General features: G+C 36.1%; 1 protein-coding gene across 1 annotated transcript; it reads left to right on the forward strand.

The window, feature by feature from the left end:
* Window positions 1-125: 125 nt before the first annotated feature.
* Window positions 126-25,118, forward strand: serpini1 (serpin peptidase inhibitor, clade I (neuroserpin), member 1). The gene is made up of 9 exons (XM_084409806.1): window positions 126-237; window positions 13,799-14,068; window positions 16,544-16,774; window positions 17,844-18,038; window positions 20,982-21,186; window positions 21,313-21,422; window positions 22,155-22,241; window positions 23,681-23,770; window positions 24,297-25,118. Exons 2-9 carry the CDS (start codon window positions 13,816-13,818, stop codon window positions 24,368-24,370), a joined length of 1,245 nt encoding a protein of 414 aa, XP_084265932.1. The 5' UTR covers window positions 126-237; window positions 13,799-13,815; the 3' UTR covers window positions 24,371-25,118.
* The last annotated feature ends 893 nt before the right edge of the window (window positions 25,119-26,011 follow it).

The raw sequence follows: 26,011 nt of genomic DNA on the forward strand, positions 1-26,011 counted from the left end.
GTATATCTTTATTTTAAATGTTAGGATAAAAATAGAACGCGTAAGATAACAAATAATAGACGAAAAACAAAAAAGCTGTCAACAAATAAGGGCGCTTTAAAGCTAAGTTTAAGCCTGACCAATCAGAAGAGAAAAGGGGCAGGGCTGTCTCTCATAATAAAGGTGTGTGAGGGTGCAGAGACGAGCAGGATTTAACATCAGCATCCCAGAGTATCAGCATCTCTCTGACATCTCACGGTAAGGGACATCCACGCATCGTCTTTTCATGGTATCCAAATGTCATCTGTTCAGAATTACAAGGAAATATGTATTCTGTAAGGTTTATAATTCATCACCATGTTATTGGTATGATGGGTTTATTCTCTACGAGAGAGATTGTGCAGATGTGAATATCCTATAATAACAAATTATGTTAAAAAAAAAAAAGTGGACATTTTCCATGTTATCTTCCTCACAAATGCTTTTTTTTCTGGTCTGATAACATCTAATATAACATTTCTTTACAGTTTAGAATTGTACTTGCAGTGATATATGCATTTGCAGTTTTACATGCAATTCACATACATCTATTCTGCATACATTTCATCCTGTAGAAATAATAAAAAAAATCACAATCCTTGAAGAAAATTCAGGATAATTCTGCACATCTTTTTTAACCATTTGTTCTCCTTGTCTTGATAAGCACGTAGTGTTGTTTTTTAGTGATATTCTTAGGCTTTTTCTTCATTTTCTATTTTAAACCCTCTTGTTATTGATTCAATTAAATGTTTGTATTGAATCAGGAAGGGCAGCGGAGGGTATGTGCGAACGGCAGGCAGAAATGCATTCCCACATCTGGGCGTATCTGGGGATGCGTAAATCATCTCCTGCAAGAAAATCCTATTTCATGTTTCTGTAAATGAGACACGCGGGGAGAGCAGAATGGAGAACGCACCTCCTTTCCAAACCCCCCTTTGCTAGTGCCGGTGTAAAATAGCTGGTTTGTTCTGTGGGATGCGTTTCACGTGGAGATAAGGTGTGCTGGAGAGTGTGTGTAATGTGGAGTATATGAGAGAGAGAGAGGGGCCACTAAAGGAGAGGGGAAGGAAAATGAGGTGTTAAAGTGCAATCGGTATGAGTAGGGAGGCAGTGAAAGCGATGGATCGATATGAAAAGGATGAGGAAAGAGAGAGGACTAGAAAAGAATGGTGCTGGGGAAAAAGCTGCAAGGTGCAAAGGAGTTGAAACAGAATTGCAGCACTTTTCAGGGATTCGCAATCACACTCACACATATGTGGATTCCTTGGTGGTCACCTCCAATCAGTGGATATTGATTCCCAGATTGATTGCTGGCTTGCAGATGTGCATGAGCCATTTGAAAGCATGAATAATAGTGACAGGTCAAGTGCTTTCTCGAATGTATTGACAGAACCAACACAGTCTGCAATATATACAGGAAATATTACACTATGTGTTTTCTATTATGGCAAGTGTAGGGTTAAGATTTTGAACAAATTCATAACTCAAAGAATTTTAGTGTGTAACTTAGTGTGTAACTTGCTCTGCACCATTTTTGCTACAAACAAATGATTTCTCAAATTTTGTATTTTATTATTATTATTATTATTATTATTATTATTTTGCATGGTGGATGATAGTCCCAACACAAAGATTTTTTTGTGCCCACACAAATGAATTTGATGCATGCTTTGACTGATCTCCTTTTTTTAACCACACTGGTGGATTGGTATGTGATTTTTTGAAGAAGTTAAATAAGGATTTACATATTTATTTATTGTATAGCTCAAATTTTAGTGGTGGCAAAGGGATTTTTTCCAGGTCTAACAGAGTATTGTCTTCCCGCAAACACTCGTCGCTTGGCCTCAGGACAGAACAGATGGCATAAAGAGTATTAAAAACATCTGTGTTCTCTCAAAGGCTTTGTCACTAAGTGTGCAGAATATATTGAACTTCACTGTTGCTTTTTGAACATGTTCCTTGAGCATTTGATGGACTTTCTAAACATGCAAAGCTCCTGTTATTGACCGCTGTTCAGTTATGTCAGTTATGTTCAAGCCTGCGAACTGCAGAAAGCAGACTGAGTCAGAACAACTGGCCGACATGGACCGGCTTGTTTTACTGGAAAGCGAGTACATTTTTTATTTAGTCTCCTTCTATATTTATTTTTATATATATATATATATATATATATATATATATATATATATATGTGTGTGTGTGTAGGTCTCTATTCCTTTAATTAAATTATATGTATACAGTATATTAGCAGTTATATATATTTCCTCTGACATCCTTGTAAATATCATGTGAAATTTTATATATTTTATAGGCTTATATAGTCTGTATTTATCTTTCTATAGACAATGTTTCTATGCTGTACCACACTAGTCTTATTTGCTTATAGTGTAAATTAAATGAATACAAATATTTATATTTTTATTTAAATGTCATATTTTATTATTATTATTACTTTTTTTTTTATAATAAGATGTAGCCTACTGAACCCATACTATTTTAATTATATATTATAAGTAGTTTTATGTTTGTTATTTTTATTTTGTGTTATTTGTAAATAATTCATATTTTATTCATATTTAAATGTTAAAAAAATATTAGATATATTTTAATACTATTTTTAATTATTATTAATAATAAATTGTAGTAAGCCTATAATATTTTAATACTTTTATGTACTTCCATGTGTCTGTTTTGTTCTTTTTTAAATTAATTTTAAATATTTGAATATTATATATTTAATTATTTTTAATAATTAGCTATTGAACAGAATATTTTAATTATTTATTTTATTTAGCTTATTTTTATTAATGAATTAAAATAGAATCACTGCTGACTGTTATATGTTTTAGGCTGTTCTGCCACTGATAAACCTCTTGTAGAACTGCTGAATTGGCATGAATGTTGATGAGGAGATTTGAAGCGTCTGAACATTGGCAGCCTATGAGCAATTGGGTTTGTCACTGTTTTGCCCTCTTGGGGGGTGTTTTTGAAGGACGCCTGCATTTCTGAGTCACGTCTTCTCTCGTCAGCACAGGGAGGAAATTACTCTGCCTTTGAACTTGGGAAGCATAAAAGGTTTTTAACTCTGGGTTGCAAGGAGAGGTAAAGTCAAACTCAGGTAATTTGCTGTCTTGAAGCAGTTCACACACATACACACACACACACACTGTGATGACAGTGTCTACTGTCATAATGACAAATTTTATTTTTGGGTGAACTGTCCCTTTAAGGAAGTCTAGGCAAAGGTCAAAAGGAAATGACTTTCAGATAACAGATGGAAAGAGAAATGCGATACTAGCATAAAAGAGCAAAGATGCCTCGTATCATTTATAATAGAGTGACGTGCATCAGCCTGGTGATCTCTATGGTGGCAGCGATTTATGGCCCTGCTTTGTTTATTTTCCAGCTGTGGGCTTTGCTGTTGGACAGCTGTGCCAGTGCAGACGCAAGGAGATAATATCACACACAAACACACAAATACTGTGGTCAAAGCCTCTTACTCTGAACGCTGTCAGGATACTAACCCTCTAATGATAGATGGATGCTGCCATGTGTTGACCTGGGTGGTATACAGGACTGCTGGCAGGATGAGAGCTTCGCTACTGTAAACCCCATACCATCTGGATTTCTTTGGTTTCGAGCCTGCAAACTTCTCCCACTTGACTAATTTAAACGTATGGATGCACAAAAAAAAAGGTGTACAAATGTTACTGGTACAACAACTTGTCACTGGGGCAGTACCCTCAAAAGGACATCTTTGTATCTTTTTTACAACAAAAGGTTCATAGTAGTACCTTAAGGTACGTATTTGTACTCAAAGGTACTAATATGCACCTTTTAGGAGTAAAAAAGGTACAAATATGTCCTTTAAAGGGTTCTGCTCCAGTGACAAGCTGTTGTACCCCTAAAAGTAAAAATTTTAAACCTTTTTTCTCTGTGTGACGGAATCATAAAAAAAATGATTGATTCCTCTTAACGATTCTGCACCCGTTCATTAGCAATTCTTCTACACTGAAAAAAGTTTCAGTTGGGTTCTAGACTCAATTTTAAAGAACCCTTTAAGCCAAAAAGGTTCTATATAAGGAGAAGTGTCTTAAATGATTGCATAATACTTTCATATTTAATGGTTATTTTTAGTGATAAAATAGGTTTACTTGTAATTTTATAAAATGTAAAGGTTCAATGTATGAAGCGCCTGAAAGAACCCATTAAGGTTTTATATACAGTAGAAGAAGAGTGTTTTCTTTTGTTCTGCAATTTCTGTGTAAAATGACAACTGCAATAATAAATAAATTGCTATTTTTTTTGCAAACGGTTAACTTTTTAATGACTTTTTTAGAAGTGGCAATCCAACTAACCAATAAATAAACTCAATTTAATATATTTTATTAATTTTAGTTTATAAAATGCTATAAACATCTCATAATGTGCATCTTTAACTAAATGTTATCAAATGAACAACCAATCAGTAACTAGGCCTACACTAATTTGAGTCTCACAATTAAGCTGTATGTGATTGATTCACTTGAAACAATGATTAGGCAAAATAATATTAAAGCATTATGTACAAAAGAGTGTATAGACAACAAACACAAAGTTAATTACACATTTTATGCGAAAGTTTTTTTTTAAATGAAAATGCATGGTATCTGCATGAAAATCATGGAATGAAATACATATAAATAAACCTTCAAAACTTCATGTCATCAAAGCTCAGCTCAGAAGTAAATTTCCCAGGTGCACTTGAAGGCAGCAAAAACTTTTGCCTGAAGTCTTCATATATGTTTGTTTTCGCTCAGTTTCCTGCATCTGTATCTTCAGAGCGATAACTGTGGTTTGTTCTGTACAACAGTGTTCAGCAGGTTCCTGTGGGTGTCGTCGCTTGAATAGAGTTTAATTAAAGCTGACCCATGTCTTGCACTTCTCTGGTCTCCAGTGGAGTTCCCTCACCAATGCGCTGTCAGTGCATGGCTCTTTAACTCCTCAACTAGCGTGTCTTCTCCTCAGAGTTTTTAGCCTTCTGTCTGAATATGTTTGGTCTCATTCCAATTCCTCAACCTGCTCGACATTTCGCTTGCAGTCAAATCCTGCTCCTGCTCCGTCATCTTTTTCCGTGTCCTCTTCTAAACAGCGCTGCACCACTGGGTCTGTCCTCTGGAGGCTTCTGGAGCTGGAAGAGGAGAGAGATGGCAGTTTACCCAGCATGCCTTGCTCTATCTGGGCCATCCTGTCAGGAAAAGAGGAGGCTGATAGATGTGTATAGACTCTTCTGGTGCCACCAACTGTGATTTTCCCTCTGATGATACTTGATGGAAAACCAAGTTTGTTTGCTCTGGTTTGCCTCTATTGTGAAAGATGTGATAAAACCGAGTAGGTATGCAATATCACATCTCACTTATTGTTGCTGAGGTGTCTGATCACTCCACATGCTGTGTTTTGAATGCTGGTGTTTCCACTTGGCCTCTTACTAACTACATGATTGGTCAGCTTAACTAGAAACACAATGCATCAGTTAAGTTGAATAATTTAATTGCATGGCTATCCAGCATGGGTCTTTCAATATCTCCCATCAGATTGTCTTTCTATATCCTTCTAGTCTCTTGTATTTCAAGCTTGAGCTCAAAATGAAAAGCGTAAAAAAGCGAGAGATGAAAAGGGCGCCTACGCTGCCCCCATTTCGGAAACGTCTTCACTATGCGCTTGCTAGTTGAGTACATTTTAAAGGCAGTTGGGAGGATATTTAAAGCAATTGCTCTGAGTGTGTGAAAGGAACTGAGGAGAGTTTTGTGGCACTTTGAAGCTTGATTTCACTTGAGCAGATACTGACAGGTTTGTCTAGAGGCTTTGCTTGAGATGACATCCAGATATCAGACATTCTCAGAAAACATTTGCAGTTGTGCTTTGAGGTAATAAAAACACTGACAGTTTCTTAGTGATTTGAAAAAAGTATTAAACCTTGCCATCAAACTCATTCCTCACTGTTTGTTATAAATTATACCTTAAGCGATCAGACTTATGATTTTCACCTGGCAGACCATAAAACAGCAAAAACAGCAAGCACCACTAGTTCAGTTACTCTCAGTGAAGGTCTACTGACAAATAAAGTGTCACCAGAGAGGACAGCTCACACAAGAGCCAGAATTTCTTTGTTTCTGGTTGGTCCCATTAGGGTGGTTGGTGGTCTCGTTGAGTTCTCCCAGGTGGCCATCAGACCTTTGTACAGAATCCAGCACGGGTAAGCGAAAGGTCAGTCAGGTTTGGTGCTGTTTTTAGGCAAACCCTCTCTTGTCGTCCCACTTTTCTCTTTTCTGTCCCATTCACAAGTGACCATCTGTTTTTCGTCCCAGACCTCGGTCACCAGGGTCAGGTTACACAAGCCTACGTCTTAAAGTATCTGAAATGGAGAGATCAGGAAAGCTCAAGGAATGAGAACAGATGAATCATCTGTGGATTGTGAACCAGACTTTTGAATCAGTTGCTTGTTTCGCTTGAATTCCATGTGGCGCTGATTAGATGCACGTAATAATGTTTCATTTTTCAGATCACCGAACATCCTGTGTCACTTTGGATAAAAGCAAATGTAAATGCATTGCAACTGACTAAAACCACTCAGAACACCTTAGCAACCACATAGCAATGCCCTGGCAATCTCCAACAACACCCTAGCAACTGCATAACAATGCCCTTTCAACACCATAAAACAGTATGATATGTTAAACCGTTCTTGAATAACCCGCGAACGAATTTGACGAAGAGCACGGCAAAATGAACTTGAGGCTATACCTCCACAACGCTTTAGCGTATTCTGACACAGTGCCACCTAGTGGTCAGGAGATATAAAAAATTTACATATTTGCTTATAACTTCTGAATGGTTTGGCCAAAAACTGGTATCTTTAGATTCGATGCGGCATGTCGAGTCGAACGATACCCAATTTTACCATATCGACCATTTTTGGTGTCAGCCATTTTGAATTTTGTCGTAATATGATCTATTTTATGAACGCATTCTTGTATTGTTACAAAATGAAACGAAAGTTATAATAAAAATTTCCAAAAATGCTAATCGATTTTGATGTTTTGGCTAATGAAACTGGTATTAATAGATTCCTTGGGTCATGCTGAGAACATGGACGCCAATTTTGCCATATCATCTTCAGTCTGTGCCGACAAAAATCTATGGATTTTGTGTCGATAGACACAACTTTTTTCATATACTGCAGCAACAAAGTAGAGGCATGATGCCAAAACGACTCTGAAATCATTCTAACATGTCTTTATTTGCTCATTGTTGCAGTTGGTCTGATGCCCAGCCACGCTAGCATGATTTACTGTGCCTTCTTTGTGCTTGGCCCCTTAATGTTTTCATTTGTTATTGCTTCAGGTTATTCTGAAATTTTCAACTTCTGTTGATATTTTCATTTATATGCCTGGATTTTATGTTTACCTATGTCTTTTTACATGCATAGGTACTGTGTATGCAGTGCTGGGTAGTAACTGATCACATGTAATCTGGATTATGTAATCAGATTCCAAAAATGAACTGAAATTAGATTAGATTACGTTTTAAAATAAACAGACTAAAGTTACGTTGCGACTGCATGATTATTACATGTTATTCTCACAACAATGGCAGTAAATTATTCATAATTCATTGAGTCCTCCTTACTAATTCTTTTTTATCTTTTAAATTTTCCTTTCTAAAAAAGGCCTACGTTCAGAAGGTCTTCCAGGTTTGTGGACTTGCACACACAGACCAGCCACTAGTCATGAGCCTCACTGTACATTGAGACTCACACAGCATTTGATCTCTGGATTTACAGAAATCATTTCACATTTAAGGAGTGTTTTCAGTCATTTCACCATGCATTACTGTTTTTTTTTTTAAGGATTTTGTCTTAAAATGAACAAATTCACATAACTTTATATTTACATGTAATGCAGGGATTCCCCAACTTTTGCTAAGCTAAACCTCTTTGACCTAATATATTTACTTGAAGTCCCCCCTGAGATTTTAAAGGGGTGGTATAATGCCCCTTTTCACAAGATGTAAAATAAGTCTCTGATGTCCGCAGAGTGTGTATGTGAAGTTTCAGCTCAAAATACCCCACAGATTATTTTGTACAGCATGTTAAAATTGTCCTTTTTTGAGGGTGAGCAAAAACGTGTTGTTTTGTGTGTGTCCCTTTAAATGCAAATAAGCTGCTTCTCCTGGCACAGACGGCGGAGCTTTTCTCTGATTACCTCACGCAGACAAGCACTGAAATGTCAGAAACTGTTCTGCCTTTTATGTTTAAACTGGAGTCAGATAATGATGGAGAGACTCAAGACGAAGTGACAACATGTAGAATGCAATAGGACGTTTCTGAATGGTTAGTTGATGAATTTATGATGCTGAAGTGGAGTTAACTATCTTCAAATTATTGATTAGCATATTCTGTCATGATAATCTATATAACCGCTCATGTGGGAACTGTTGTAAGATGCCTACAGAGTTACATGCTATTGCATTTGTGTTACATACTGTATTGCATTTGAAAAGACGTATGCGACAGCTTGAGCAGACTCACAAATGTGCTCTACTACAACAACTCTTCCTCTTCTCAACATGGACTGGTGTTCCCGGGGGCGGGGTTTATGTAAATTTTAGGGTGAGTGATGTCACTAACCCGGGCGGAATCTTGTGTAGTCCCTACCAGCCGTTTCTTTTAGTCCTTAAAAAACGATTTCTTTAAAAGCAAATATCTTCCTTTGCTTTGAAACTTGGCAGATGTTGTATATGCTCAAACAGCAACATTACACACTAACTAAAGTTAGAAAAGTGAAATCATAATCAACCACCCCTTTAAGTTAATAAGTTAGGTGAATAATAAAAAGTAATGATAAATAATAATGTAAAATAAATTCACGGTTCTCTGGTGTCGGTTAATGGTCACATGACACGCAGGTAAACTAATAAACTAATATATAAAGTGTTTTATTTGATATTTTAGGCGCATCGCGCCTCAGACCGAAAGGCTTCAGGTCTCAGGAAAAACAACGTCAGGTGTCAGGTCTCGTACAATTGGGCATCGGACCAAACAGCCTCAGACTAAAAGGCATTGGACAAAACGGACTCAGACAAAAAGGCATCGGACATAAGGGCATTGGACGAAACGGACTCAGAAGGAAGCACTGAAGTTTCGAATTTCCCTGCCTCAATGTGACGTCACATGCACACGGTTTTCTCACTGGTTAAATTGTGTAGAACACTGAGATTATTTTATACATTTGTATTATTTGCACGTTTAAAAAGTTAGCTAAATAACCCTTCTTTCAAGACTGTGTTGGGTAACACTTTAGAATACTGTATCTTACTTACTGCATAACTAATAAGTAATTATTGAAGAACTAATAGGTAATTATTCATTAACTACTTCTTCACTACTGTTAACTACTAAGGAAGATGTGTTAACTAATCAGTATGTAATATATTTTTATGATTGTGTTAAGTAACAGTTAGTTAATCAATAAATAATGAATTATGTCATAACTCTTGAAGAACTACTACTAATTATCTACTAATTAAGGTTCAAGAAAAATAACTAAGAAGTAACTACTAATGAACAGTCATACAAAACTAACCTCAGATTAGTTTTTATATTTTATATACAGTACTGTGTGTGTGTGTCTGTTTTCCTCAGCATAGAATGCCATTGAGTAAACTCATGTTTGAGGCAATGACTGAGGGAAACTGAAAATATAGGGAACTTATTTGTAATTCATAAATAATTATCAAATAATTCTGCAGGAATTACTTAGAACCTGGAACAGTATTCTAAAGTGAGAATATAGGGAACTCATTAGTAATTAATAAATAATTATCAAATAATTATCCAGGAATTAGGCCACTTATAACCTGAAACAGTATTCTAAAGTGAACATATAAGGAGATTAATTGGTAATTAACAAATAATTATTAGATAATTCTTCAGGAATTACTTGGAACCTGGAACAGTATTCTAAAGTGAGAATATAGGAAACTCATTAGTAATTAATACAGAATTACCACATACTTCTGACTCAAATCAAACTTACTGTAAAAAACACATTATTAACGGTATTATCTAAACCTTTGTAAAATAGATAAGTTATCATACATTATGATACATTTTGCTAATTAAATAAAAAGTGACTAGAAAACTGGCTAGAAAATAAAATAAAAAACATTGATCAGTGCTTTTTACTTTTCAAGTAATTACCTTTGTACATTTACTAAGGTAATTTTGAAAATGAATAGGCCAATAGTTTATCATTTTACTGGAGTAATATTTTATTGGGTTATCTGTACTTTTACTCAAGTACTTGATTTGTGTACTTCATCCACCACTCCACTGCTAAAATAAAACGGTTTATTGTAGTAACCACTGTGTATGACTGTTCATTAGTAGTTACTACTTAGTTATTTTTCTTGCACATTAATTAATAGATAATTAATAATAGTTCTTCAAGAGTTATGACATAATTCATTAGTTATTGATTAACTAACTGAAACTTAACACAATCATACAATTCTATTACATACTAATTAGTTAACACATCTTCCTTAGTAGTTAACAGTAGTGACTTAAGTGTTAATAAATAATTATCTATTAGTTCCTCAATAATGCCTTATTAGTTATGCAGTAAGTAAGATACAGTATTCTAAAGTGTTACCCTGTGTTGCTGCTTTGTGTACAGAGGTTACCAGGGAAACTGCTGTATTTGTCCTGACCGGTGTAACATTTAATTAAAACTAAGAATAAAATTTAAAGTACAGCTCTTGGTACAGCTCTCTCTCTCTCTCTCTCTCTCTCTCTCTGTCCTTTTTTATGCTTGAATAATTAGCCTACATAAAGAACATTGCCAAGGGATTACATAAATACATACAATGAATACCATCAATATATATATATTCTACATAATTAACATATACACACTCACATAGCTGTTTTTTTTTCATGTTGACTATAAAGCTGCTGCTTTAAAGTAATCTAATGTATAAAGTAGCCTACTATATAAATAAACTTGTCGTGAATAGACTGCAGCGCTGAATTGCAGAGCTGGTGTGAACATACACATCACTATGATCAGTTGCTTTATTAACTGCTGTAATTTTTGTTGTGTGCACAAATTTGTAGAAACGCCGCTCTCAGCAGCGTGGATGGTCTCGGGATGTTCACTATAACAGTATATACCTGCAAAGGTATTTTCAACTTTGTTTTAACCCTAAGCAAAGAAGAAAAATTATGCCTTTATGTCTGATGCCTTTTTGTCTGCGTCCGTTTCGTCCGATGCCTTTTAGTCTGAGGCTGTTTGGTCCGATGCCTAATTGTACGAGAACTGACACCTGACATTGTAATCTACCCAGCACGTACGTAGCCTATGTCTGTAATCTTTTTATGCCAGTGTCAAAGGCAAATGTATGTTCACTTACAAATTGAATTGATAATTAAGTTTAAAGTACGTGGCAGTAACCTTTGCATTGGCAAACATTGAAAGATCAGTAAACATTTAATATTTTCTTCAAGGGGTGGTATAATGCCCTTTTCATAAGATGTAAAATAAGTCTTTGATGTCCCCAGAGTGCGTATGTGAAGTTTTAGCTCAAAATACCCTACAGATATTTTTATACAGCATGTTAAAGTTGTCACTTTTTGAGGTCTGTCCCTTTAAATGCAAATGAGCTGCTGCTCCAGGCACAGAGGGCGGAGCTTCAACAGCTTGTGTCCTTTTATCTCACACAGACATGCACAGAAAATTTCAAAAACCTTTAGCCTTTTATGTTCAAACCGAAGTCAGACCGATGGAGAGACTCAAGAAGAAGTGACAACATGTAGACAACATTTCTGAATGGTTAGTTGGTGAATTTATGTAGCTTATGTGTAGTTATCTTTTAGTCATTGATTAGCATATTCTGTCTTGATAATCTATAAATTGCGTTCCCGGGGGTGGGTTTATGTAAATTTTAGGGTTAGTGATGTCACTAACCCGGGAGGAATATCGTGGAGTCCCTATCAGTTGTTTGTTGTAGTCCTTAAAAAGCAATTTCTTTAAAAGCAAATATCTCCCTTTGCTTTGAACTTTGAGTATTGTAACTTTGCAGATGTTGTTTATGCTCAGACAGCAACATTACACACTAAATAAAGTTAGAAAAGTGAAATCATATTCAACCACCCCTTTCATGTAAAATTTAATTCTCAGGTCCGGTGTTACAGCTGTCACTAGTGTTTTATTATTATTATGTATTTATTTATTTGATTCAATTATAGTGTTTCTTAATTTGTTGAAATTAAGGTTTTATCTTGTTACTTTTGTTATGTGATTTTTCGTTTTAATTTATTTTTATTTCAGTTTTAGTAATAGTAATACTTAAACTTATTTCAGTCTAATTTTCATTTAATCTTTTTAAAAGTTTTTTATCTAACTTATATAATTCTAGATTCTAGAACATGCTATTTACGCAGGGCATGCCTGTTCCTCTCTATCTTCGTCACACAATGGCACAAGGCCACATTCTCCCCTGCATTCTTTGTTTGTGTGGAAAACACTGTTGCCTGGCAACGACTAAAGCCAGGAGACTGTGCCATTCTAGGATGAAGGTAGAGCTATATCTGTGCATAAGTGTGGGTTCGTTCGCTTGCATAAGCAGGTATGCTGGTGCATTGAACTTTTGCTGTGCAGTCAGAGGGAGAAATAGATGCATTAAACCTGTGGTGAAGCAAGACTGTTAACACTATTGTATCTGAACCTATTTTACTTTCATAATGCAGCATATTTCTGAGTGAAACAGGTTCTCAATTTCCATATATTTTTACTGTAATGTAAAATTCCACCAGTAACTGTAAGAAGAGAAAAACAATTTCATTCCCTCATGTACTCTCATATGGTCGAATAACAATAACGCTAATTTGAACATAGATTAGAACTGATTCAGAAAACATTTCACTTTTTTCTTTGGAATAGTGTAACCTGATAATGGAAGCTTGTTTCCACCACAGAATAAAACATTTTAAAAGATAATTGCGACTTTTTATCTCACAATTACGAGTTTACATCTAGCAATTCTGACATTATTTCTCAGAAATGCGAGATATAAAGTCGCAATTGCGAGTTTATATAGCGCAATTCTGACTTTATAAAACACAATTGCAACTTTATATCACGCAATTCTGAGATAAAAATGTAGAATTGTAAGATGTAAACTGGAAATTGTGAGAGAAAAAAAATCAGAATTGTGAGAGAAAGTCGGAATTACCTTTTTTATTTTTTATTCTGTGGCGGAAACAAGCTTCCAAAACTGATAAACTATGAATTACAAGTAACATGAGTTAAAGTAATCAGATTACTTTTTCAAGTAACAATTAGTTATGCATTACTTTCAAATTTACAAAATATAAGAGTTACTTTTTCAAAAAAGTAACGCAAGTTGGGAGACATTGGGAGTGAAGTGCAGAGGCGTTGTGTGCGCTGCGTAAACATGATGGTTATTGTAGTTCTAGACTAAATGTGAGCATGCTGCATGCATTTACTTATCTCACTTGCACAAAATCTTCTTTTTTTTTAGGAAGTAATGCAATATTATAACGCATTAAGTTTTGGAAGTTTTGCATCATGAAATTTAGAATATGTCGAATATGCCGAATATTTTCATGATGTGTCTCTTTCACACTATACAGATGCATCTCATTCACGTGGGGTTATATTTCCAGTACCATGTCCTTCTGACTCTGACTCACTCTTTCTCTCCTGTCTCTCATTAGCTCGTCCCACGTTTACCATGTTGCTGCTCGGACTCTTGCCGCTGATGTTGCTACGGGGGTGTGGTTGCCAGGCGGCAGACGTTCCCGAGGATGTGACGGCAGAGTTCTCGGTCAGACTGTACCACCAGCTCCAGATCACGGGAGGAGAGGAGAACATCATCTTCTCCCCGCTGAGCGTGGCTCTGGCTCTGGGCATGGTGGAGCTGGGCGCCCGAGGCTCTTCTTTAGAGGAGATCAGACAGGCCTTGGGCTACAGTCATTTCAGAGAAGGTATACAGTTAACAAAATCTAAAGCACATGATAGGTTAAATGTTCTCTTTCATCTTCAACTTTTGAGTCTTTTCCCTATTGGCCGCAACAGTGACCATGCACTTTTTCCTATATTTTCTTTAAAGGCATTTCAGCAAATTCTGCACCAAACCAACCAGCACCTAAACTAATTATAACATTACAACATTTGATTCAAAGCACTAAAAAGCATAGGTATCATTCTAAGTTTGACTTGAAATGTTTATACAAGCAAATCTCACAAAAACACGGCAAGTGACAATTCACCCACAAATCAAAAAAGAAAATATGTATTTTGCATAAATAGAATCAAAACTTTCATAGTCATACGATATTTTCATTACAATTAAGCTAATTTTCAAAAAACAAATTGTGTGATTCCCGTTAATCTTAGCAGGGATTCTATATCAATTAAAGGCAGTACAACAAATGGTTTGAACTTTAAAATTTCAATAATATTTATTTATTTGCATCACAGTGATGAGAAATTTGACTGTTGGCTTGAAAAGATTAGTCTGACCGAAAGTTTAAAATCATTTTAAAAACTTGAAGTTTATATAGGCCTGATCAACGTTCCCTCTAATTGTAAAAGCAGACTATAGCCCTATTCGCACGGGATAAGTATTACCTGGTGACCTCTAGTCATTTGTAATAATTGCGGAGGTTGTCTGTTATCTTAATCCCGTGCGAATCGGCCATGTCTGTAATTTGTAAAGAAAAAATTCCCCCGCAAATGACCTACCATATTTCGCCGAACATCGAGGTCCTGCGATAATATTAGTCCCGTGCGAATCGGCATCTCTGGGATTTTGCGGGGTTGTTTATAATTTTGCGGCACACGAAATTCAGATGTGGGTGGGTAATTTCTAATTCACACGAGGTCGTCAGATAATACTAATCCCCTGCGAATAGGGCTTAAATCTGTATACAAATTGTTTATGTAATATTTGTTTATGTAATAATTAATAAAAATACTTGTCATCCACTGTCCATTAAAGGGGTCATCGGATGCCCATTTTCCACATGTTGGTATGATTCTTTAGGGCTTTCATGTAAAGTTTGTAACATACTTTGGTTAAAATTCCTCAATGGCTGTGTAAAACAACACCCTTTTTACCTCCTCAAAAACAGCTCTGTTCACAGCGACCCGTTTCGGTGCATGTCTCTTTAAATGCTAATGAGAAACTGTTCACCCCACCCCTCTCTTCCATGGGGGGTGTCACACAAGACACATAAAGTCAGGGGGGGCTGGGTTTCATAAAATATTGAAGCTTCCCCGGGTGCCGCCATTGATTAGCGGACCATCACCTGCTGTTAGCATTCCATTGACTCCCATTCATTTTGGCGTCACTTTGACAGCGAATAACTTCACATCTGAGGCGTTTAAAGACTCCATTTGTCCATTATTTATTTCTAAAGAAACACGAAAATATATAAAAGGCTCCATTACCTTGTATCTTACGTTATGTACTTTTATGTACAAAAAGTAGATGCACTTTTTGTAAAAATTAGCGATTGCGTCATAACCACGCGACCCTCTGTCGCACAGTAGAGAGATTACCATATGGACAGGAGGAGAAGCTCGCGCGCAATCGGGGGGACGTGGAGGCAAAATGACAAAATAATTAATCTGAATACTTAGCAAAAGTGAGAGCTTCTGATTGACTTCACTTGTCTCCGTTGAATCCAATCACAATCCGCTGTGTCCAGTTTATATACTGTCTATGCATAAAGTGCTGCCTTGGCGGACAGTATACAAATGGCTAAGGGCGGAAATATGCTAACACAGGACAGTCCGTCAGTGGTCGTGGGCGGAGCATGAGCAATATGACATCATATTGCTCCGAAAATCCAGAAGGCTTGATTATTGAGAGTGTTTAGGCTTTTTGAGAATTAATAAAAAAAGGAGTGAATGGATTTTTTTTCATTGAATGGTGGTTGTGTCCACGCACTACAAGACACATTTATATGCAAACACCATATAAAAGTGAATTTTGCATCCGATGACCCCTTTATACATATTTTGCTGGACTGTAATACTTTGAGAAATGCCCTTTGAGAAACTTGTATTCTGTTGATACTTTTGTAAAGGTAAATCCAAATTAAGTCTTTAAAATAAATTTTAAACATCTTTTTATTTTTGAATAACTAAACCTGGCTCTCGCCATTAACATAACCATAGAAGCTAGAATGGCGTTAAAAAAGGAAAGAATAAAAATAATAATAATACACTTAAAAAAAATTTAAATAAATGTATATTATTTATTCAATTATTATTATTTTGCTTTACAGTAATGTGAAATTTATTTATTTTTTATTTTGGAGTGAAATATGTCCTAGACATGTTTTTGACAGGTTTGAAGAGATTTAGAATTTTTTATGAGATTATTTATACCGGACCTTACTATTCCAGCATATTATACAAAAGCATTTTCTTGTTCTCTTCACCTGCTCCAGATGAGGAGTTCTCTCTGCTGAGTAACCTGACCCAGGCCCTGTCCACAGACGAAGAGCAGTACGTGGTCCGACTGGCCAACTCCCTCTTTCTGCAGAGGGGGGTTCACTTCAATGAGGACTTCCTGCAGCTCATGAAGAAGTACTTCAAAGCGGAGCTGGAGACGGTGGACTTCAGCGAGTCAGCAGCCGTGGCTGAACGCATCAACTCTTGGGTGCTGAACCACACGGAGAGTAAGTTATCTTACATCACTGAGGAAAAAATTTATTCAAACTGGCTGTGTGCTGCTGTATTTGTGAAGATTTCTTGAAATTGTGTCCTTGTTATTTACTAAGACCTGATGAATGGCTTGGCAAATAGTTTGGGACGTCTTGGGATGTATTAAAGGGTTTGTCCATTTATACGTATACATAACCATATAGATGGCCTCAAAGCTAAGAGACATGGACTAGAAGTCACTAAATTCTTAAATATAGTTATATGCACACACTACCATTCAAACACTACCATTCAAAGTATTTTTTTTGTCATAAGTCTCTAATGCTTACCAAGACTGCAGTTAATTGATCAAATAAATTGTAAAAACAGTACTATTGTGAAATATTATTATAATAACTGTTATCTATTTGAATTATTTTAAAATGTTATTTATTCCTGATGCAAAGCTGAATTTTCAGTATCATTACTCCAGTCTTCAGTGTCACATGATCCTTCAGAAATCATTCTAATATACTGAGTGATTTGCTGCTAAAAAAACATTTCTTATTATTATCAATGTTGAAAATAGCTTGATGTATTTTTCTCAGAAATTTTTTGTAACATTATAAATGTCTATACTGTAACTTTTGATCAATTTATTACATACTTACTGAATAAAAGTATTAATTTCCCCAAATATATTATATAGAAATATATGTCATTTAACCACTGAATAAATACAAAGCGTATAATCCAATTTAGAACGATTTTACTTTCAAGTAAAACTCTCTTCAAAATGAATAGATGGCGTTAAGAGGAATTACTATGACTTTAGTGAAGGAGGACATTAAAGTAGATAATGGCAGATCAGTCATATTCTGCATAATAATGACATTTCCAATCCATTTCCAGGCAGATCCATTTTCTCACAGTCAGCTTCAGCCTTTGCAGGAGGACTGTCAGATACGAGCACAAATCCCAGAGCTTTGGAAGAGAGATGATTTTATGCCACTGAAGAGATCATGCCGTCTTTCCTGTTCCGAGAAAGAGAGGATTGTGACATGCAGCGTTTTTCTCAGTCTGGGTTATTTGTTGTTGTTGCAGGCAAAATCCAAAACCTGGTGTCTGCCGACGACTTCAGCAGCTCCACCATGATCATGTTAGTAAATGCTGTGTACTTCAGGGGCAGCTGGAAGAACCAGTTCAGACCAGAAAACACCAGAACCTTCTCCTTCACCAAGGATGATGGCAGTGAAGTTCAGACCTTGATGATGTACCAGCAGGGAGACTTCTACTACGGTAAGACCAGGCTTGAATTTGTTCATTATTTGTTTTGATAATTCGCTGTATATGCTTTCCTATGGAGTGATTGCAGGAGTTTAACTAGAAAATGAAAGTATGAATATTGGCTTGAAAAGAGTAGTCTGAAAGTAATGGCTACTGAAAATTCAGCTTTGCTATCACAGGAATAAATTTGCATTTTAAAGTATATTAAGATAGAAAATCCCACAATATTGCAGGTTTACTGTATTTTTAACCAAATAAAAGCAGCCATGGTAAGAAGAAGAGTTCTTCAAAAGCAGTGGTATATAGTATGCATGGCTCACTGCGGATTGGTCAGGCTGAGACTTTCAGATCCCACAGAATCACTGCAGTGCGCTTGTCCCATCCATCTCTCCGACAAAAAAAGACAGATGAAGGTAAATGAGAGACAGAGCTATCTTCAACATTTGCATTCTCTAGCTCTTAAAAACGGGAAAAGCAGAGTCACATTAAAGGTTTTATGTTTTTCATAAACACTTTCTGTTATACTGGTTGATTTTCTAACACAACAGCATTTTCAATAGCTAAAAATCTCCTCTACACTACATAATTAAAAAGGAAGAAATATGGAAAATGTATTTTTGTTGTCCTGTGTTGTTACATGTTTTTCATAAACACTTTTTTTCTGGTTGAAACTCTTTTTGCATCCTGATAGCGATCAATAATAGAAGTGGTCTAAATATAAAAAATGTACATATATTGTCTGTGGAACAAAAAATGTTCGTCCAATCATTGCATTCGTCCGAATACAATGATAGGATGTCCATACCTAGGTTTTCCCGTTGAATTGAGCTACTTTTAAGTAGTTGCCGCCAGCCGCGGCGCTACCATTGTTTTAGGTCCGTGCCCACCCATTTTCTACTATGGTTTTGTACGTTTCTTCATTCGGATCTATTTGCGATCCATTCCATTCTAAACAAACAACGCAGTTTACATGCTTCGTCCTTGTTACATTATTCATTAAGATAGTAATTATTAAATGCACGCATAATTATCAGTGAACTTGATAAATGTTGCATATATGTTTTACATGCATGCACAAACAAATGCCTTTCAACTTAGTGTGCAAAATTCAGAATAAAATGAATGTGCAGCAATTTGTACAAATAGAGAGTATGTAGGCCTACTATATGTGTTGTAGCCATTAAATAAGCTCATTTAGTTTCATATTTGTTAAAATATTATAATGTTATTTTTTCATTTATGTTGATTATGAAAAGTTACGAGTAAGATAGGATGCGCAATATCGAGAGACATGGAGCGGGTCAGACATGATTTTGATCACTTAATTAAGGTTTGTTTTGTAGAAAACCTTTTTTTAAGTGAATTTCGTTTATCAATATATAAATTTTTTATCAACCAATTGCCTGGATTTAATAAATAAGAAGCAAATATAGCAGACAACATAATCATGGAGGCGCCTGCGCGGTCACTTGCATTGCTCGTGAACAGGAGCGCTCATCCTAACTTAACGAAACTCAGCATATGCCTCACAGACATGAAATTTATCTTAAGAAAGCTTGAAATGTCTTTTTAACAATTTAAAACGAAAAGAAATAGGCTACTCTCTGGTTATGTAATCCATGATGTGCATTTCTCTCTATAGGCGCGTTCACTACGGAGATGGCGATCGTCAACTTCATCTTTACAGCTGTTGTTGCTGTTAATAAACTAAAAATAATAGGCCTATAATTTTATTAAACAATAAATTAAATGAAACTGTTCCTGCTACAAAAAATTCCTGTTTAATTTTTTTTTTTAAACCTATGCTAATTACGCATTAAATTCAGGTAGGCTACTGAGTCCTCACTGTCCTCAGTGCCGCAGAAAAGCGCTGAAACGGAGATGAAGGGGAACCCGTTTTTTTTTTTTTTTTTGGCTTATTTTAACTGGCCCATCCAGTTTTCTGGGGGCCCACCTACAATCAAAATCCTGGCGCCGCTAGTGGTTGCCGCAGGTAAAAAAAAATTCCCCCACGGGTTGATTTCCACCCCCGTATGTATTCCAACACCCCCAAAACACCCCCTATTCGTACAAATTCAGTGGAGAATTCGGCCGCCCGACGGAGAAAATCACGTTGGCCTATTTAGGGGCTTCTTTTGTTGCACAGAACCCTGCTGCTGTCAATGTATGTATTTGAATACTTCCGCGCACCCTACTCGCACAGACATCACACGTCATGAGGTTATGTAGAGTTGTAGACAGACAGTCACAGAGCGCCATCTTTACAGTTCCTCCTGAACCAAAACAACAAGCTTATGCTGCGTTCACGCAGTTCCCTGTCGTAACTACCATAATTAAGAGAAGGCAACCCGTGACGTTCTACCTGGAGCTGTTCACGTCCTCAGACTCGGATTTATGAGTTTCTATGTCATCAATATCAACGCCGAAATGAATTTGAAGCAGTCAGGTGGTAAAAGTAAGAGCTCTGTAAATTGTTCACACTCATTATTATTGTAATGTTATGTGCTTTGAGACATGAGATAGTTTAACGCCGTCTCTCGTGACGCTTTGCACATGCTGCTGTGTGAGTTGTGATCATGTGTTTTGAAGAAGGCGTGGCTTTGGAGACGAGTCTGAAGGGAGGGCGGGATCTCATGCTTCCAAAGCTAGCTTGCTATTGCTAGCCTCTCTGAAATTGCCTACCTTAGCTTTCAAGGACATTGGAAATGGCTCAGTACAGAACTTAAAACATCCCGCTAAATGTCGTAATTAGTTGATAAGAATGCTCTTCCAGGACCAACATTTAAAAATGACAAAATTACTAAAACTTGAACTAAAATTAAAATTAAAAATATTAATGAAAGCTATTATAGTATCTCAATCATACTAAAGTAACATGGCTTCATCCTACTGAGATCCTCTCCATCATTCAGTAGATTTAATAATCACTAACCTCGCCGTGTTCTCCATCATCAGGAGAGTTCAGCGATGGCACCACAGAGGCGGGTGGAGCGTACCAGGTCTTGGAGATGGTCTATGAAGGAGAAGACATGAGCATGATGATCGTTCTGCCCCGTCAGGAGGTTCCTCTGGCCTCCCTGGAGCCCATCATCAAAGCCCAGCTGCTGGAGGAGTGGGCCAACAACGTCAAGAGGCAGAAGGTGGAGGTCTACCTGCCCAGGTGAGGCACACGGTGTTCTGTTTTACCAGGTGTTTTCAATTCATTTATAAATGCTTTTTGATTCATGTAAAACCTGCGTACTTGTTGTTTTTGGACAAAGCTCACACTGACCTGATCATTTTTTAGATTCAAGGTGGAACAAAAGATCGATCTGAGAGACACACTGCAGCAGCTGGGCATCAAGAACATCTTCACCAAAGATGCCGATCTGTCGGCCATGACAGCCGAGGTGACAGGTAATCAATAAAACAAACCCACTGACCTATGAGAACGCTCTGTTATTCTGCACATGTACGCAGATGATCAAGATGTGATTGACAGCTCAAGGACAGGATGTGGCAACCACCCAGCTATTGTGTTGCCGACTTTTGCTCATACAAGCATCACCCACATTTTCAGCAGCAAAAACTTTCTATTTATCTATTTACATTATGCTATAAAATAATAATAATAATAATAATGATTATTATTATTATAAAGCCTAATTGTGATGATCATATATGCATACAGCACGTTTTTATTCAGCTGAAATGATCTTGTTTTCTGTGTTGGGTGTGGTGAAAATAACAAAACTGTTTTTGTTTTAATTTGATTAATTTTTCAATTATTCAGTAGATTCAGTATTATTATTTTATTTTATAAAAAATTTATGTTCAATATTATTAATTTAGGATTTTTTTCATGTTCAAAATTATTTTATTTTACATGTTTTTCATGGTCATTATTATTATTATTTTATTTTACAAAAAACATTTTTATGTTCAATTTATACATTTTTCTATTTCAGTACTAAATATGCCCTTAAAACTATAATCTGTGAATGAGCTGTGTGTGTTTTATACACTGCTCTGCATCCCTGATTACACCAGCTCATAAATAAATGGAAATAACTTGCTTTGCATATTCAGATTATTATTTTTTTTCATATTCTGGAATCTTCTTTATTTACATGTTCTGTCTGTCTACAGACGGACAGGATCTGTTTATCGGGAAGGCTGTGCAGAAGGCTTACCTGGAGGTGACAGAGGAAGGGGCCGAAGGGGCCGCAGGATCAGGTGACATTAATCTCTATTTTACTGGCACATTCTACTATAATTACATTACACATTTAATATTCTTCCTCTATCTTTATTTCTAATTCAAATTTGCAAGTTTCTAATTTCCCTTTTCAAGTCTTCTTTATCACTGTTTCTCAATTTTACCTTTTGTGCACCTTTACTTTCCTCCCCATCCTTCCTTTTTCTGTCTGTTATCTATACGCTTTTTTCTCACTGCAGTAAATTGCTTTGAGAATCTTGTACATTCAGACAAGCTAAAAGCGCCCCCTCCTGTTCAACACGTGTCTTTTTAATCAAGGTTTATGAAAGGTTGACTGAATCGTCATGTAGTGTTGGTTAAATCCTTTTAATATTAGTTTTTATATATCAGTTCTGTATTGATGTCAAAAACCAACAAGGAAGTCCGAAATTATTAAAAGGATTTAAAAATAATGCATGTGCCAATTTCTTAGATGTGTAATCTTTGTAAAAAGATGTAAAAAAAAAAAACATATTAGATGCATATTTTAAATGTAATAAAATTAAATAAATACATTCCACATGCACAATTGTCCAATAACAGTTAGTTACCTTAGTTATTGGCCTATGAATTTATAATAAACCAACGTGACGCATATATTTCAATAATGATAGAAATATATATATACGCAAATATACAAAACAGATGTGCACCACAATCTTTGTAAACCATGCACAAACAATTTTTCACAGAAAAATCAATTAATGGCCAGTTCTTAATTCATACCTAGAGGATATAGGAACTTGAGATCTTAAGTCCTTATATGAATATATGACCATGACTCATTTCTATATGTGATAATGACTTTGCTCTTATATGTGACAATGTATTGTGCCGATACATGTATTAGGATGTTTACAGTAATACTTCGTCAATAGACGCAGGTGTGCACTTACACTATAAGGCACTGATGAAGGGTTGATCCCGAAAACATTTTCACTTTATTGGACCTTTTTGTGGCTTCTGTAAATTTGAAGGTAATGATTTTTATTTACAAGTGTCCATTCTTTTCATGAGGTTATACCAGTTAAATAGCATTTTGGAGAACAAGGACAAATTTGATAATTCAAAAAGAACTTACTAACCTTGAGGGCCTGAAGGAAGAATGTGATATAATTCCCAGTTTTATGGTTCTCTTGTCACGTAACAAGAAAGGGTTTCCTGCATGTTGTTTACACAGCACTGACGCTAAACAACAGATTTTTAGTGAACAAACATTTTTTTTTTATATATATTAATATCATGCTAAACTACTTAAAGGTTTTCCCCAAGGATTTTACACCCTCATTTTAAACCCCACACAAATATTACAATTAGTTTGAATAAAAAAAGAATTAAAATTAATTAAAACATTTTTTTAATTAAATAAAAGAAATGTTTCACATCACTGAGCCTCTATTGTTTGTCTTTCTTACAGGTATGATCGCATTGACGAGGACGCTGGTGCTTTACCCACAGGTCATGGCTGACCACCCTTTTTTCTTCGTCATCAGAAACAGAAAAACAGGTAAAGCCATCTTCAAAAACCCATGACCATAACACAAATTAAAAACAACAATATATACACTGCCGTTAAAACCCAGACAGCAACATAGTGTTGAATCCACGTGTACCAGATGTCTGTGGGCCGGATCTGGGCCGACACAGTGTTGCTGTCTGGGAAGGTTTGGGGTCAGTACGATTTTTTAATGTTTTATAAGAAGTCTCTTATGCTCACCAAGGCTGCATTTATTTGATAAAAAATACAATGACATTCTAAAGTCAACTTATTATACTAACCCGAACCCTAACGCCTAACCTAACCATTTGTACATTACTGCCTTTACTGATCAATTTAAGGTGTCTGAATAAAAGTATTATTTTCTTTAAAAAATAAAATAAAATAAAAACATTTTACTGACCCGAAACTTTTGAATGGTATTGTAATGTGTATATATAAAGCACAAATCTTATTTTAGTATTGTGGGGGGTTTTTTCTGTGAATGTTATCAGTTGTGCTGTTAATTCATTGTTTTTATTTTGTTTTCTAATAGGATCAATCCTCTTCATGGGCAGAGTTATGAATCCTGAAGTCATCGAGCCCTTTGACAACAACTTTGACATGTAAAAAGCCCAGCAATCACAACGTGACACTCAGCCGAGTTCATGCTTATCTTCTACCAACCACGAGTTACATCACAGAAAGCAAACTCATTACTTTGCCATGGTTTTCTAAACACACAGGAAAATATTATATAAACAAGATATTTATATTATAAAAGTGATTGTGTTTTGATACTCATAAGCTTTAACCGTACCAGGAAATACAGAGCTGTAAATATTTGAAGTCGCCCAGACAGCAACATAGTGTCGGTGGCCCACATCTGGTACGCGTTGAATCCACATTTACCAGATGTGGCCCGGATCTAGGCCAACACTATGGGTCTTTGCAATCACTCCATTCTATGTATTCCCATTCAATCACGTCTTATTCCACACCAGCATAATTCGTTCCTGTAATTCCTGTATTTCTTCTCTTGTATATTTGCTATTGTGTTATGTAGAGAAAACGCTGATATTTATTGCAAGGATTTGTGCACTCCTCTATATGTAGACTCACTTAAGGTCTTTTATCTCCCCACCCCACCTCATCTCACCTTTGTTTGGTTTTGTACATGGCTGAACTACTGCTGACATACTAATATGCCTTATTATATAAATATGAGTTTTTGATTTAATGTAAGGTTGCGAATGTACAGGTAGTGGAGCGCTGTTGCCATGGAGACTCAGGCAGACCAAGAGAGAGTGCATTTGGTATAAATTATGAAAAAATACCAGCTGTATTCTCAATTTCAGAAATAAAGATGAATGTCTTCAAATTGTCGCCTTGTGTTATTTCAGTGACATAAGTTTCGAAATTTACAGAAGATACAGAAAAGCTTCTAGCCTATGGTTTCACACACTGCCAGAACACACTTTTGATGTCTAAAATAACCTCTAACAAAAAACTATAACAATCCACTTCAAAGACAAGCAACATTTATTACTTTACTGACAATAGATGCACTAATGTTGGTGGAGTTAACGTAAAAATGTAAACTGAGTCAGGTTAGTAACATTTAAAATATGTCTAGTCAGTGTGTAATTTTGCATGATAAATGTCAGAGATTATATGCCAAAGTGAGAGAAGGCGCTCAAAGCAGTTTTCAAACAGAGTAAAATGTCTATTTTAAGACCAACTCTGTTTCATCTCTATTGAAGCTACTTCATGTTTTATCACAATTTGAGTTGCTTGCAGAGAAATCTTACAAATGAACAAAGTATTTTGTGCTGTTGCAGAAGATTCCAGCCATGATGAAGACCATCCGTTCTTGTGCAGTCCAAGCACACTCTCCACTGTAAGTGTGATTTATGGCCACTGCCATAACCTGCTTAATTGAAGCTGGAGCTCTGTGTTCGGTTCTGAAACAGCACTTCTCTCACATTAGCATTACCTTAAACTCTTCAGTAGATGTCAAGGGGAGTCTCAGTTTGTAGAAGCTCCCATTCATAGCTAAATATTTCTTGGAGACTCAGCCATCGTCGCAAGAACAGACTGACTACCATAACAAGTTTGGCAACAGTGGAAATTGTGAACTCCTATAGCAGCAGTGGCCAGAGGATTCTTGGTAGTATGCCATGTTGATCAATCCGAGTCTTGAACCGCCCTGGATGACCACTCCTGTCGACTTTTGTAACCATTGCTCACACTCCCCACAAATACCTCTTA

This window comes from Rutilus rutilus (assembly GCF_951802725.1).
Source record: "Rutilus rutilus genome assembly, chromosome: 5".
NCBI lineage: Eukaryota > Metazoa > Chordata > Actinopteri > Cypriniformes > Leuciscidae > Rutilus > Rutilus rutilus.

Coding starts and splice junctions, on each gene's coding strand:
- serpini1 (XM_084409806.1), top strand. CDS start 13,816: ATGTTGCTGCTCGGACTCTTGCCGCTGATGTTGCTACGGGGGTGTGGT. Junction 14,069..16,543: donor CTACAGTCATTTCAGAGAAG/GTATACAGTTAA, acceptor CACCTGCTCCAG/ATGAGGAGTTCTCTCTGCTG. Junction 23,771..24,296: donor CATCAGAAACAGAAAAACAG/GTAAAGCCATCT, acceptor GTTTTCTAATAG/GATCAATCCTCTTCATGGGC.